This window comes from Pleurodeles waltl, chromosome 8 (assembly GCF_031143425.1).
Source record: "Pleurodeles waltl isolate 20211129_DDA chromosome 8, aPleWal1.hap1.20221129, whole genome shotgun sequence".
NCBI classification, from domain to species: domain Eukaryota; kingdom Metazoa; phylum Chordata; class Amphibia; order Caudata; family Salamandridae; genus Pleurodeles; species Pleurodeles waltl.
Window position 1 is genome coordinate 1,494,102,745 of NC_090447.1, and position 16,220 is coordinate 1,494,118,964.

The following is a 16,220-nucleotide window of genomic DNA, read 5'->3' on the forward strand; positions in this document are numbered from 1 at the left end:
ACCCCAATTCCACCACTGGATCTCATATTCTTGCATATGCGGTCATTGATGGGGGTTGTCAAGAAAAAAACAGTGCTGCTCCTGTTCGAGCCTGCACACAAGGTTAATGTAAAATTACATTTTATACAGATGACCAGCTGCAACCCAACAGTAGACATGTCCACTAAAACCAACTTCGGGATGTTGAAAAGTCGACAACCCACATTCTGCGGGTGCAATAATATGTAGGCCCTTGTCTCCACCTCCAAAAAGACTTTACGGTCTTAGAGAAAACAGCTTCTGCTGCTCTGGGTATGGAGGATTATTACCTTACAACACCTTGAGCTGGGGAGCTGTAAAGGCTCGAGGCGTGCTTTGAAATATCACTTCTCTTTATTTCTTGTATGCCTTTTCTTGGACAAAAGTTAGCAAGACATTTACTGTTAGGCAAAACTTTAAACCATACTTCTGCAATGTCCAAGCACAAAATGTCCCCAAAAGGTTGCAAGGCAGAGTAGGTCCTACCAGGCTTTAAACCTATAATCTACAGATCAGAACAGGCATCAGTAACAAGTGTTTACTTTGCCAAGTAATTTTATCGGCTACTTGGAATCAGAAATCGGTTTCTCAAGAATTTAAGCACGCTCTCGGGCCTTAAAGAACTGTCACTGGTCTCTGCTGGAGTTTGGGGTGCTAGAGGGAAATCAGATGACTGAATGACTTTCTCAGTGAGCTTAGGGGTGACCTGAGTCAGGTGGTACATAGGAACAAGAACGATGGTAAGTACCATCTAGAAACCTTGCAAACTATTCTCCACCATAGTAACAGAATTGTAAAGGGTGAATTTGTCGGACCCCTGTAATGAGACCTCTGCAGTACAAAATGGAACAGGGGTTGTAGTACATGTGGCAGAGTGCTCCGAGAGGTCTTGGCAACAACGTACCACACATCACAACATACACTTTACACCATAAAAATTGCATGCCTAACAAACACAAATTTAAAGTTATTTTTACCTAGTTGGCAGAAGAAAAACATCTTAGCATGAACAAACATTCAATATTCAATAAATGTGCTCATTGTCACAGTGGGGGCTAAAGTGATCAGCTCCACCCTGAAGAGGGCACAGGTGGAGCACCTACTGACAGAGACAGTTCCTAGAGCTCAGCAAAACTGTAAGGTCAGAAATCCCTTTGCAATGGTTTCAGATGCTGGCAAGGCAATCTATGCAGAAACCAGTGAGAAATGGCAACCAGACATGAAGAAATGGTAAGCTTGCAACTTATTAAGGAGTGCGAATTAGCAGAGTCACAGTGGAGGACATGTTGCATCACTAAATGTTGTATAACTATAGCTTGTACGTGTATGGGTGGTGTACATAAGACAGCCCTCTTCACACACAATTTAAGCAGTAACAATTTGCGTTTCAACAAAACACTGCAAAGATATGCTTGCGCAAACTGTAAAAAAAAAAAAAAAACAATCTCAATGCATGTGTATGTTTTTTGTGAGGGAGAGGAAAAATACAATACCTCACAGAGCTGTCGGATGCATTGTTGGATGTAGGATTTGTCATGGAGTGGTCTTGGCTCCTTGATCTTCTCACTGCCTCCGTAAGCACCATACTGACTAGTTCGGACAGTGCCAGTACTTGATCTGATGTAGGTTTCAAGTGAGAAAAAGAAATAATCATTATATTTTTTGTATAATAGTACAGTCATCTAGAGATTTAAAGCCATGTTATGCAATTTAAGCCTAGGGTGGAGCGATGACATCAAAGACTGGCAGAGCTATATTTATTACATTTTCAAAAACAACTGAGTAAAGATTACGTTTTAAACGTCACTCTGTTGTAACCTCTTTGGAGCAGTGTTACTAAAAAAGGTGTGCGACAAAACCCAGGCAGCTGCTTTGCCGATCACATCAATTGTAGTTGCGATAGCTGGTAAACACTTTATTGGTAACTGGGACTAACAGAACGTTGTACATTATCCTTAAAAGCAAAATAACTGGGTTTGTCCCACAGTAGAGCACATTGTGGCTTCATAGCAAATGTGTAAAGGACACCAGGGCCTGCTATTTCATATTAATGCTCGTAGATTTCATTTTGAGATACACCTGTGAATGAGCGTTGGTAGGTAAACCATCAGAACAGCTTATTTTCGATTAAATTAAATATCAGTGACCGCTGTGAAACTCTACAGTGGGATTGTGAAAACCTCCAGAGTGGTAGACTCTGGAAATGTTAAAAGACTGATAAAGATCAAATTTCAGCATCATATGTACATTTAGGGTTGGACAACATACTTCAACAAAAAACGTAAAAGACATTTCTCAAAGTAATTGATACTCCAAATACAGTTTGATTCTTCTCTGGATGAAACTAATTTTACTTTCATTGTGATTAACAGAGACCATTAGTAAATTAGACACTTAAATCCTCACCAGATAAACAACTGGCAGATGAAAATCCCAGAACGAAAAACTTGCCCAGATCAAAACTGCACTTAGGCAGAAAGCCCTATACAGACTATATATTACCATGTTGCAGTCTCCCTGGATACTTATAGTTAGGACCACTTTTCCATAGGAAAGGGATTCAGTACTTGTAGTTTGTGAACCTTGCCAAAAGAAAGCATAAAGCTGTACAGGGTCAAAGGTAAAGATGCAGTCAACGCGCCATTGGAAGCGGACTGCAGCATGTTGTGGTGTTCCTTCAAGAGGCACGTCTTCAACTCCTTTCTAAAGTGGAGCACAGTTGGGACAGTCATGATGGATGTACAAAGTGATCCAGGATGCACAGATGGAGAAGATCGGTTGCCTTGTTTTATTTTTTTTTATTACTTTTTCGGAATTTTTCTTTTCATATCCGATGGTGACTTGGCTGCAGGTGTACCGAGAGTGACCAAAGAAGATCAGCTTGTCAACCAGATAGGCTAAGGGTTCTGATGCTTTTGAAGTTGGTGCAGATGGCTTTTGAAGATAGTGCGGACTGACAAGAGACAACAGGGGAATTCCAACAGTGTGTAGGTGGTCACCAACTTCCTTGCTAATGTTATAGGGGAGTTCAAACCTTATTGGTCAAATGTTATTGGGAAACAATCAATATCTATTGGTTGTTTCCCAATAACATTTGGCCAATAAGATTTGAACTCAGAAGGCATGGAATTCCTCATCATTATGCGTTCGCTGTGGAAGATCAAGCATCCGAGATAAACAGCTCACAAGAGTATTAATTACCCTACAGAGCAAAATATTATTCCTTGCTATTCATTGCACAGAGCTGTGGTAACTTTCACCTTACTCTATGGGACATACTGTATATCAGCTCATAACTTGCAAGGCTTGGTGCTTTTAGGAACAGCAAAGCATCCTTGCTCATGGGAGTCAATTTGTTCTTCATTCGAAATTGCGAACGAACAGCCTCACACACTCACGTAGGGATGGGGCTTGACTGGGACTCAGCAAGACAAGCGTACAATGGGGAGACACTCATTCTTTGTGCACTTTTGCCTTTACACGTGATGGCTCCTTTCTGGTTCAATATGTATAAAAGAGCAGTCACCAACTGCAACAACATTTGAGCTAATTGGATTCCTCCAGATCCAACAGCAGAGAAAAACATTTTAAACCGTCACTTCCACGCATCTTAAATTGGAACTGCTGGTGCTTCTTTTTTATTTAATAAACGATAAGAACCTCAGACATTTAGAATAGTTGCCAACTAGACTAATATTTTGAAGTATTATTGAAAAAAATCAACTGAAAGCATTTTGGGCTGTGAATTAGTCCATTCTGTAACGTTCATTTTATTAGTTCAGTCAGCTTACAATAAATCTAGTACCGTCAGACTGAAAACCCAAAGCAAAAGAGAGTTATAAATTTTTATTTGAGAGAGATACTGTGCCAATATGGCAACATGAGGAGAGACAGTGGAGTTATGAGTCAGATTCACTGTACCACTCACCAGAACATTGGAATGTTGGGAGCTCCATTGAAGACAATGAAGTAGCTGAGGGTTTTACTCCAATGTTTATCAGGTTTGTCATGCTTAAAGATACACTTCGGGATGAAGTACAGCGGAAAGTGGCTGCAAATGTCATCAGGATTGTACCAGTGGTTGCAATGCCGTACTTTTGGTTTTGTGCATTATGAAATTTGCCAATTGTGTGAAGTTGCTGAATTTTTATGATACAGGTTGGGGCTGGCTGATTTTAGGGCCTCAATCCAGGATGGGTGATGGTGGAGTAGAGTCTGGATTGTAAAACCTGAAAGCTGATTCCATTTTGTTTGCTGGTAGGAGGAAGGTTGTTGCTGTGCAACGGCCAAGGTCGGACTGGCCTACAAGGTAGTCAGGCAGTGCCAGATGGAATGGTGTGACAGGTCAGTGTGCGGCCTGGATTTCTAGCTGTTTGTGGGCATGTTTTTTTGCCATATGGGCTGGTTTTTACTGAGGATTGCCCCGATAGTACCAGAAACATTGCCTACAGCAAACACAAGTGCATGCAGTCTCTCGTACCTTGCAAAATACCCATGGAGTGTGTCTTTACAAGTTTAAAACTGGCATAATTTAAAATGTGGACTACCCTTTTCAGATATCTGGATCACTAATGAGGGCTACTTTCATTTTGCTGCAAGATGCCCTCAAAGGGTGCCAGAGCAGGGAATCTGGGAGGTCATGGAGAAGGGTGTTACCATTGTCTAGATGCGAGAATACAACTGTTTGAACATCAGTTCTGAAGCCGCTTTCTGGATGAAAAATTCACTTTCTTTACAATAGAGAGCTGGCACGGCTATCCATGGTTTTAAGGTAGTGCGCTCCTTGAGGGTGAGGTTGGTGTCCAGGGAGAAATCAAGTGACTTGGCATTCGGTTCAACAACACTGAATTTCCAAACATTATTGTCCTAACATTAATGTAAACATGTTTAAAAGATGGGTATCAGACATCAATCACGTATAGATTTCCCACATCATATTAATGAGCCTCATGTAAACATATTGAGCAAGGCCATAGTGAACAATGGAAAAACACAGACATTAAAGCAAAGTATGGATTAAAAACAGGCACTCTGTCTGTACCTTTTTCCAAAGAGGTTAGAACTTCTCTCTGACTTGATCGAGCTGGGTCGGGTTAAGCTCAGTTTTCCAAAACCAGGGCGTTCTTTACTGACAGAGGGGAATAAAGTAGGTAATAATAAAAAGAAATATAACAGAAGCTTGTTTTACTGCAGCTTTCCGGACCATACGTTTACCATTTCTAATTGCTGTAAACAAACACTGTTACTACTACCCAATTTATGATAATGACTTTTCCAAGAGGAACAAAAGGTGGAGATTTGGCCTTGCTGGCCATGTAGATCACAAGAGATTTCAGCAAAAAGGATTTTATTCACTGACACACCTTCCTGGTATTTACGGGAGTCTGACATATTCCAGAACAAATAAGTAGCTGCCCCAACCCAGTCCTATCACTCTAATACAATCACCCCAAAATGATCTAACTCACCCCAATCCAATCCACTTCTCCCCATCATAAGCCACGCCAATCCAACCCTCCCCATCCAATCCACCCATCCCACTCCACCTCAATTCAATCAACCCCAATCAACTCTACTACCTCAATCCATTCCAACCCATTAAATGACACTGACTTTAAGACACTCTGCCACTGAACTCTATTCCGGTCTATGACACTCTACTCCCTACTCCACTCAACTCCAACAAGCTTTTGTCAGAAACAGGTAAGGCTTACCCCAGAAGAGAACTTGAATATGAGGAGTAAAAGTTTAAAGATGCCCCGTTTTTTGATGGGAAACCAGTGGAGAGACCTTAGAGTGGGTTCGTATGAGGTACGGTGGGGTTTGGGGGTGAGGGAGATTGCAGACCAGGTTCTGCACTTCCTGCAGTTTGGATAAAGACGACTCGTTTGCAGCTACCAGGAGGAAGCTACCATAATCCAGGCGACTGACTACCAGTGCCTGTATAAGGGTCTTTCTTAAATGTAGTGGTAACCACTGAAACACCTTGTTCAACATTCGCAAAAGACCAACACAGGAACTGCAGGTAGAGGCCACCCGCTCTTTTATAGATAGGCGGTCATCAATAAGAATGCAGAGGTTCTTAACCACTGTTTTAGGTTGAGGAGGGACACCCAATTCTAGAGGCCACCAGTCTTCTGACCAGCAGTCCAGGGCTTTCCCAAAAAGCACTATCTCTGTCTTCTCACCATTGAGCTATAAGCTCCACCCAAAATGCTATTTTCCACTATCTTCCTGGATTAGGACCCATAGAAATTATCAATTTAGTATCGTCTGCATACAATATCAAGTCTAAGCCACAGGATCTGACAACCTGAGCCAAAGGTGCAACATAGATATTAAACAGGGTGGGGCTAAATGACGAGCCCTGAGGTACTCCTTTGTCTACAGAGATGCTTAGCGATTTGTAAGGGCTGAGGTTGACGGTTTGCGTCTGGTTCCTTAAAAATCTTTGGAACCAGTCCTGGGCTTTACCCTTGACACCAATCTCTCCGAGTCTTTCAATCATGATGGAATGAGAGATGGTGCTGAAGGCAGCCGACAGAGCTAAAAGAACTAGCATAGATGGATGACCGTCATCTAGGGAAAGTCGAATGCTGTCTAGTACTGCCAGTAAAGCGGTCTCAGTGCTACGCGCGGCTCTAAAACCAGGATTGAGATGGGTCTAATATGCTGTTACTTTCTAGATAACAAGAAAGTTGTTGTTTGACTAAACGTTCCAACATTTTACTCAGAAAAGGAAGGAGAGATATCAGCCGATAGTTAGCAGGATTTGAAGAATTTAAGTGAGATTTTTTCAAAATGGCCAGGACTGATGCTTGCTTTCCAAATTTGTGGAACTTTCCCCCTTACTTAAGGAAAGATTAAACAGAGCCGTAATCTCTGCAAGCAAAGAGTCTGCAAGTACTGCCATAATATGAGGGAGGGCAGGGTCAAGAGGAGACCCCGATTTGACTTTGATCATGACCTCAGATGCCATTTCCAAGGTGATTAGTCTGAAGCCGTCCAAAGAAACAGCCAGCCTATGCCAGGAAGAAAGGTCATCAGAAATCTGTCCGTTTGCTGGAAAAAGAGCTAAGCTGTTAAAAATCGACTCTATTTTATCCTTAAAGAAATTTGCCAGAGTCACACCGATGTTGAGGTGCTAGGATGGGCGGAGAGCAGGTGGTAGGCTTCGATTCATGAGGTGGATTTTCCGGGCACACTTAAGACTTTTATGGTATTTATTTAAGGCTAGCTAGTTGTTTATTTTATCTGATGCCAGTTTAGAATTACGTCAACTTCTTTCTAATTTCCTGCAGGCTTGTTTCTCTTGCTCGGTTCAGCTGTAAACCAGGGAGCCTGATAGAGGGGCCTGATAGAGGTGGCACATACAGAATTTAAAAGTGCTATAATGTCTAAAGTAGAAGTTCCAAGTCATGGAAATTAGACAGCGCACTATTAACATCAGAGAGGTTTTTAGTATAATGAGTTTAGAACAAGTGATGCACAGAGAAAGCAAAAGTAACGCACAACAAACACCGCTAATGTCTACCCAACTGAGCTAAGGTAGTGCACTTGGATGTTAGGAGGAAATGCATGAAGTCAGCTTTCCAGTAGGCATGTACATTTCACTGTCAATCACACAACCTGCAGCATACATTTCTACAAAGCCATAATTATGCTGAAAGTAAAACACTTCCTCGATTCCAAATCCAACAGGGTGCTGTACGGTCTTCAAGTGCATAGTGCCCTTGGCAAGTGTCTGATTGCCATTACTTACTTCTGAGGTGTGGCCAGGCCTGTTCTGTGTGACTCCTGCACTCTTAGGGGCAGGAGAGACTGTCTGCCAGCACCACTTGAGCTGCGACTCATTCTTCAGCTGGAGGAGAAAAGAATTATATGATTACCATAGAGCATGTTAAAAAAAGCCTTGACTGTCCCCACCACTGCGTAAAATATCCCTCTCATAATACTTCTCCACCTGAACCCTATGTGCATGATCTGTAATGAGTGGACCAAATCACCAAACACTGACCACAAACAATGGCAAATCAAATCACAATGAAGGGTCTTGCAGTTCAAGCTCAAACGATGAGCGCCATGTGAAAAGATGTTAGAATGTTGTCCGTAGCTGATAAGAAACTGGGCGGAAAAGTGACTCTTGCAGAGTAGTGATATTGTACATATGCATCTCCTTCGTATATCTTGATACCAATTCTTAACGTGTACATAGTGTGGGTTTTGGCTCTGCTGTGTGGACTATTTGTCTCCTGCTACATGCTATTTGTTGTTTGGTGTGCCATTCAACCTCCTAAGAAGTACTCGCATTACAGTGAATGAGGGACTATTTTACATCCTAAACGTATGTCAATTTGTCACACATTAAATTCTTTATCACACAGATTCATTTTTATAAAGGTAGGCAATTGTTTTTCCACTGCAGCAGACTTTGTATGTCTTGGCCAGGATTTAAAATGTACACTGGAAATATTAGCTTTGCCAATGTCTGTATTAAACTTCGACAGAGAAGGTAAAAGATTGATCTATAATTGTCCAGGTCCAAATTACTTTTTTATTTATTAATAAATAGGGTGTTTTTTCCAGGGCTCCAGACTGCCACTGTTTCAGAAGCCAATATTACCTAGAAGAAACACAAAACTTTGGCACATCTTGTTTTTAGGTCGAAGCATACCAAACAGCTGCTGTGTGGTTGTTAAAGACTTCTTGTGAACATTCTGAAAACTTCCCTGAGAATGTATTCTGCCCATTGCTTACAATTGTTTTTCTGTTTTGTAAGTAACAGTTGCTTGCTTTCGATTTGCTGGCTTATTTGTTTTAGGCTGTCCAGTATGTCTTGGTCCCTCCCGTAGAGCAAAGCCTGTTTATCTGGCTCCATGTATTCTTCCACAAGCGCTTGCTTTCTGCAACAGGTCTTTACATTTTTTTCTTTTCCTGTCAAGAATCCACCAGCTTAGCCAGGGGGTCCATATAAACACTGAAAAACGTGGGGCTCAGGGAAGAACCCTGAGGCCCCCCCCCATACTTGAAAGGCAGAGGGCCTGAAGAAAAAGGAGCTAGAAGCACCACCTGGGATCTATCTTCCAAATACGATTTGAGCCAGACCATCATGTTCCCTCAAATTTCAATCTTCCCTAAGCTGTTCAACAGGATGAGGTGTGAGACAGTGTTGAATGATGATGACAAGTCTAAAAGAACAACCATTGCTGACGCACCCTGATCAAGGTTGGGCGTGACAAATTCAAATATCTCCAGTAAGGCAGACTCAATGCTGCAGCGTGGCCAAAGATCAGTCTGAGTATCATGGAGGAGGGCGTTAGGTTCCAAAAACAAGCTGTTCTGTTTATTGACCGCCTTCTCCAATATCGTAGCTGCTGCAGGAAGGAGGGAGATTGATCTAAAATTACTGAGGACCTTAGGATCTGCATTTGTTTGTTTTTTCCAAGCAGAAGAAGTAGGAGGGCCTGTTTCCACCTCTTCAGAACAGCAGTTGACTCCAAGGAGGTGTTCAGTAATTTGTTGAGAATGAGATAGACAACTGGTAATACTGACCTCAGTATGCCGGGGCAACAGTTTGTAGGCGAGCCAGACTTACAATTAGCCAGAAGCATGGCCGATTCCTCCTTTGAGATGGGCTGGAAAACCCTCAACACCAGGCCTGTAAGAGGCACCATCACTAGGGTAACTTCCAATATACCCTGGTTAGGAAACTGATCATAATTTGTTCCCAATGAAATCAGCAAGCACCTCACAGAGGATCGCAGAGGGAGTTAGAGAGTTTTGTATAGCTAACACTTGGGGAGAGAAAAGAGTTCATGATCCTAAAGAGGACCCGAGGTTTATTAGCTGCAATATCAATGGAAGACGCAATGAACTCTTTGAGCTGTACCGGAGGATTTTAGAAAGATGGCTAAGGCCTATTTAGATCATGATTTTGCGTCCCTGTCATAAGCAGAACATCACACGGATCCAGCCGATTTCAGAGTGGCTTCTAGTTACATAAGGCTTCTGTAAACCATGGGGCAGAAGGCCTTAAACGACTCTGGGACATAGATTTCACAGGGGCAACAAGATCTAGAATGGGGGGCACCTGCTCCCAGGGCTGATTAATAGCAAGCATATAGGGAAGTAGGAAGTGGTCAGACCAGGGTGATTCAATGGCCAACCTCACACGGATACTCAAAGAGTGTGAGAAAATCAGGCCCAATGTGTCACCTGCCGAGTGAGTGGGACAGTTTAGGTATTGTTCTAAATTTAAACCCTCCAGTTTGTTGACAAGCTGTGACGCACTTGAACCGTTGGAATGTCAATGTGTACATTAAAATCTCCCAAGACTAGAAAGGTGGATTGTAAAACAGAACGTTGGCCTAAAATTTAACAAAGCCGAGCAAGAGACTCAATGGAGCCGTTCAAAGGTCTATAAATTTTAACTCCGGTGTAAGCAGAGGCTGGATTTAACAAGACAGAAAAGGTAAGACCTAAAATGGGATCATAATCAGTCAACTTAGCGGTAGCGCAAACCATAGTGTACCCTACACAAAAATACATTTCCTCCAACCTTCCAGACAGCTCTATTACTAAACTGAATAGAGAAGCCCTGTGGGATAGCTAAACCAATATCATACAAAGAGGAATCAGAAAGGCATGCCTTTGTCAAAAACAAAAAGGTCAAGCTTGTTCTCCGTAAGAAGACAGTGTATATCAAACAAATGTTTTAGAAGCAACCTACAATTTAGCAGGGCTGCCGAGACAGTACGGTCCTGATCCAGAAGTGATTGATCACTTCTATGCAGTGAAGAGAGAATTACGTCCAAATGGGGCAAGCTGCCCAAATTAGGCAGGCCAAAGCCACATGCAGCGCATTTAAAGAGGTGCCGGCAGTAGTCCTTATCAATAGCGCGGGAATAAATCTCACAAGAGAAAGAGAGGAAACATTTCAGATTAAGCAGCTCATCTCTAGAATGAGCCAGGCGATGTGTAGATTCGCTCTACAAACTATCAGCATGGCTGGCGCCGGCCATAATCCAGGCGTGGACGGGCTTGACTTAGGTGCATCTGCTGAACATCCATAGGATAGGCTCTTTAAGTAGGGCATGAAAGCGTGTGAAACCAACCACAAGAGCACGTCCTGAACAAAATGGGGGCTCTGTGGTGGAAACCAGGAAGTGATCAAACCACAAATTCAAAATCACCAATTCATGAAAATGTTTGTTTTAAAAGCATAAAAAAGAATATTAGGAAGAAATCATCCCTGAAAGGTAAGTAGCTGATAAGACCCCCTCCACTAAAGTGCCCTAAGTGCAGAAAAGGTGGAAGTCTTACCATGATACTATAACATTACTAACACATTACTCTCAACAAAGAAATTGAAGAAATCACACCCTTTTTAAAAATGTAGTGTCTTTTAGTTTAACACAAGAAATGGATGATGTGTTTTGATTAGGGACAAGTATGGACGATTGAGGATCATTTAGGAATTCACATTGTGATAAATAATATTGGTGTCCAGTTTCTGTGGCTAAAGAATTAGATTAATGTATAATGTAAATTAATGAGAATGAATGGTAAAGTGAGGAAACGCCATCTGTGGTCTCTTCCCCACAAAAGAAGCAGTGCATTAAACCTTACCAAATGTAATACTGCAGAGAAGGACTAAGGACAGGTTGAGATGCTATCATAGCCAGTAACATTTCAGGTAGAGGTCGGCATTTGAAAGACTCTGTCCGACCAGCACTTCAGAGGCACCAGTCAGCTGCAAGATGTCTCCACAGGCTTACCTGGTATTACAGTCTAATGAGACACTCCTTGTACTTGGAAGTAGCCAATAAGGCAGTGCAAAGCGCAATACAAATCTAATTAAAAACATTCCAATAAAGTAAAAGATAAAGACTGTTCCAAGCATGAAGCAAAGATTGGGGTTCTAACTTCTCATTTAGTGCTATGCACACAGTTATTTTTGTTTTAACTGTTGAAAAATTGCAATTCCTATTTTTCATATTACAAACAGTGAGAGCAAGAAGAGGGGAGAGCGGTGTGAATGAGAGATAATGATAATGGATGGGGATGAGCAGAGCAAATGACGCAAGACTGGACAGAGGTAAATGCAAGGAGGCGGGTATTACAGGAATGAAGTGATAAATGGACAGGGAGCAAGAGGAAGATGGAGAAGATGGACACAGCTGGATTTGTTCAACACAGAGGGAGTCATCCACACTGTTCAAAAGTCTGCAATAAATGTGATTTACAGGCTTTGTATGTAAGTCTTTAGCTTTTACTTCAACAGTTATTTTTAATTTCTACTCTTCAAAAATTGACACTAAAATAAATCATTTGTCAACTATAATATCTGCAACAAGGCGATGGATGGAATGCTCGAGTTCACCTCAGCCACTGGCAATCGCTCATGGTCGCGTTCTGGTCTTTTGTTAGAATGCGAAAGCTACACTAAAGGCTAATCGCATGAGATGTGAGAAAAATACTCCTCTGGGTGAAGACACTCAAGGTAATGTTTAAATAACTGGTAGCAAAGGACTCACAAACAGCTGCACTCGCAAGCCAAATTTGCATTTGTTGTACTGCCATCTTACAAGGAGCTCCAGTCTCACAATAAAGTTGTATGTGTTTTTTCTGCACTTTTATGCGTTGTAATTAGAGTTATTTGTCACACCTGTGGGCAATAATGGCTGTTAATTACCCTCCCTTCAGTTTTGGGCCCAAATCACAGGCAAGAGTGGATAACAAGGGTCAGGGTGTGCAGAGGCATTAACAGCTGTTTAGGCCATGGTCAGGGAGAACTAAGAAATTGTGAACAGCCTCTCATCTCAATGTCTGAATGATAAATACACCTCTATGCTCCTTCAAACTATTCTAAAAAAGCTGCCGGTACACAGATGGCTGTCTGGGCTCCTCCCCTTGCTTTTGGTGAAATGAAGCCTCAACAGCCAAACAAAACATAGAAAACATTTGTTTTTATTTCTTTTTTCTTCAACTCTTCAGGTTTCCCATCACCAAAAGCAGTAGGTGGAGCCTGGATAGTCATCAGTGTACAGACATGTGAAAAGAGGAAGAGGGAGTGGCTTGGGAGAATTGAGTTGTGTTTTTTCACCCACTCATTCAGACGAGTGGCTGCTCATGCTCCAACAGACCTCCCTCTCTGCATACAATATCAATTTCTGGAGGTGGCCAGCTACAGAATGCTCCCCTTGTGAGCCTGAAAATTTTGGAACATTAAGATCTTCATTGAAGACAATGGAGCAGCACTGAGCTATAAACACTGAAAAAAGGCCAACTACGTGACCCTTTTTAATAGCCAAGTCAAATGCACAAACATTTCCAAATATATTTCAGTAGTTGTAAAAGCCCATTCTTTGTACTTCTGTGTGATGAAAATAAAATATTTTAAAACAGGGGTGGGAAATGTAATAAAATATCTACTTGTCCATGGGACAGGTTGCTTCTGAAATGTATTCGTCCTGTAACAAAAATTTACTTTGTCCCTTTGGTGTCATGTAGTGCGCCAACAAATTATGGCAGCAATCTCATTATGTAAGAGCTCTGATAGTAACTTCTCTGATTATGTCAGGGGTACTACTATAGGAGGGCTTGAATGCTTGCAATTTCAATCCCTACTATAGTAATTTACTTATTTTGTCACCTTTCCGCAGATCTACATGCTGGAGGAAGCTGTAAGCAATAGTTCCAGGGCTGGAATGCCTTTAAGTCTGCACACCTAACAAATAAAAACCAAATGTCTTAAACTTCTATTTTTCTCCTTCCATCGGCTGGCTTTACTATGAGTGGTCGCATTCTTCTCTTCCACAAGGAGCATATTGGCATGCAAAGTAGTTTCATTCAGTGCCAGGAACTATTGTGGTAATCAGTGGTATAACGAAATTGGAACCCCCCCCCCCCCTCCCTCCCTCGTGGTAGGTGCTGTGATGAGGGGGCCTTTGTTATGCCACTGGTGGCAATGTGTTTTTGAGACCAAAAAACGTTTTTTCTGTTTGCCAGCGTTTGTTACAATGGTGAGGGCCTGGCAGCTCCCACAATAAAGTGTTACAAAAGCTATGTCAAAACAAGACATACATCGGCAAAACCAAAAGACTCACAAAAAAATGTTGGCTTGGTTGGCTTTGTCAGTGCTTGTTTATTTACATGCTTCCCATAATCTTGTTGAAAGTGGTTACACTGATTTTACATTAGGAATATTTTTGGGGTCAATACTAGCATGCATCAACACATTTTACTAAATGACATTTCAAAGAAATAGCACCTAAACTTTCATAGTAGCAAAAAAATGTTTTCCTACTTGCATTTTTTTCTAACATTTTATTTTGAAAGCAAAGAATCACCACCCTTGCGTACAGCTTCTGCAAACATTTGCGTCTAATCAGAGAGCATTCTGAGAGCATTTACTCACGAATAGTCAAGCCTGAGCTGTTGTCAACAAGGCGTAAGGGAAGACATGAGGAGGAAGTCTGCCCCATGGAGAGGTGGGTGCGGTGGCTGGGACAGTATAGCCCATCGCATCAAAAAATTACACAAATGGAACTCCCGACATCACTGCAGTAACACTAGCTGCACTTACAACCCTCTTGGCAGCCTCTGTGGCGATACTGTCCCTTAGTTGGGTTGTAGAAGTAGAGGAGTCAGCCTGGAAACAGAAGTGGCACTCTGCAGTGATGGTGGTGGGCAGGACCTAGCTCGAAGCAGGGGTGCTCAGAATGAATATTTAATAAGGACGAGGTAGGGGGTGGCGCAAAGGGGACAGCACACAGAGAAACTATGTGGGAACTAAAAGCAGTAACACTGGTTGCAAACATCAGCTGCACACATACATCAGAACACGGGCCGAGGTAACCTAAAGAAAAAAAAAATAGAACCTAAATTGCGTCTGGAGCACCGGACGAGCACTGATTAGGTTTCATTAATTTGTGCTTGGCCAGTGCTCCACTGCAAGCACCGGAAGCAACGTTTCGGATGATTTAGCCAATTAGGGACGCTGGAATGAAGTGACGCTGCTGCAACACACAAATGCTAAGCATGGGAGGGCTCCAAGCCCTTTTCTGTATACAACATTGTCTCGCAAGTGATGTGCAGGCTCGACCCCAAAAAGACAGGACTCAATGAAGGAGTCACACATGGCCTGGGGTGCTTGTAAGAGATTAGGTGACTCCAGGAACTGCAGTTTCCCAGTCCTGATTTAATTAAATAAACAGGTGCACTGTAGATAGGCGAGGATTCGCTTGATTCCATCCAATCAATCGTTGGAACGCACCCCAGTGTATTTACTTGCAAAAGAAATGGTCAGAAGTTGAAAACTGAAGTTTCCTGGTCACCTCTGTCACCTTTAAATTATCCCTTCCACTCTCCCCACCTCACGGATCAGAGGGTGGGTGGCTGATCCTCCCCTGCAAGGCATGCCCAGCCCCTACCCTCTGAACCAGGAATGCACACTCCAACCACTTCTTCACCCGGTCTATCACAGGCATCTCCCCCAAGCCTTAGAAAGATCCTAAACCGGTGGGTACAGGTGGCGGCTCAAGAGATAGGTGCACACAGTGCAGAGGACCACAAGCAAAAATGTATTGAACACCAACTGTTTCAGAAAGACCTAGCATGCTTTAAGCAGTCGCGGACTGCTCGCCTTCTGCCGTCCACCGCCATCAACCGAACAACCCAGCCCAAAAATATGTCTGGGAAGTACTCACTGTATAAAGTCCTGTAGACGCCATACAAAATGCGCGCGCCACTACCAGCCAACCGCCGCCTGCTTCACTAGCACCCACCAATCCGAGCAGAGCGGTCCGCCAGGCTCCGCCAATCGGCTCTGTCTGGCGACATCGAAACCACGCCCAGTCCCATTACGCCTCTGGTTTCAAAACTGCCAGCTGTGAGAAAAAAACGGATAATGACGTAACGCACGAGTTAGCTCCGCCTCCCTGCGGGTCAAAGGCATCTGATCCAACCCAGGCTGTGGAAACAAAGAAGGGACTGAAACACCATTCCCCTTCCGGGAGTCTCTTTTATTGAAGCACCCATGGGGTCATATTCTATTTATACATCGGGTGAGGCGAAATCTTTGCTACGTGGTGTAAAATATATATAGAAAAAAACAACCCTTAGGGCAGTCAGGAGTTGGTGTGTATAGTAAATTACGAACTCAGTTAAAACAAGCTGTTGAGTTCTTTCCAGGTGATCTA

At 42.6% G+C, this 16,220-nt stretch overlaps 1 protein-coding gene across 3 annotated transcripts in view; it reads right to left on the reverse strand.

Moving 5' to 3' along the window:
* NDC80 (NDC80 kinetochore complex component) overlaps positions 1-15,852 on the reverse strand; it is a 131,639-nt gene extending 115,787 nt beyond the window's left edge. The window contains exons 1-4 of one of the 3 annotated variants that reach the window (XM_069202714.1): positions 15,729-15,852; positions 7,781-7,879; positions 5,060-5,146; positions 1,512-1,635 (exon numbers count right to left, since the gene is read on the reverse strand). In XM_069202714.1, coding sequence (XP_069058815.1) covers positions 1,512-1,635; positions 5,060-5,146; positions 7,781-7,872 — 303 coding nt within the window. In that variant the 5' untranslated portion in view covers positions 7,873-7,879; positions 15,729-15,852. Of the gene's footprint in view, positions 1-1,511; positions 1,636-5,059; positions 5,147-7,780; positions 7,880-15,617; positions 15,708-15,728 lie in introns of those variants that run through there. The other 2 variants (XM_069202715.1, XM_069202716.1) reach the window with 2 other exon arrangements.
* Between the last annotated feature and the right edge of the window lie 368 nt (positions 15,853-16,220).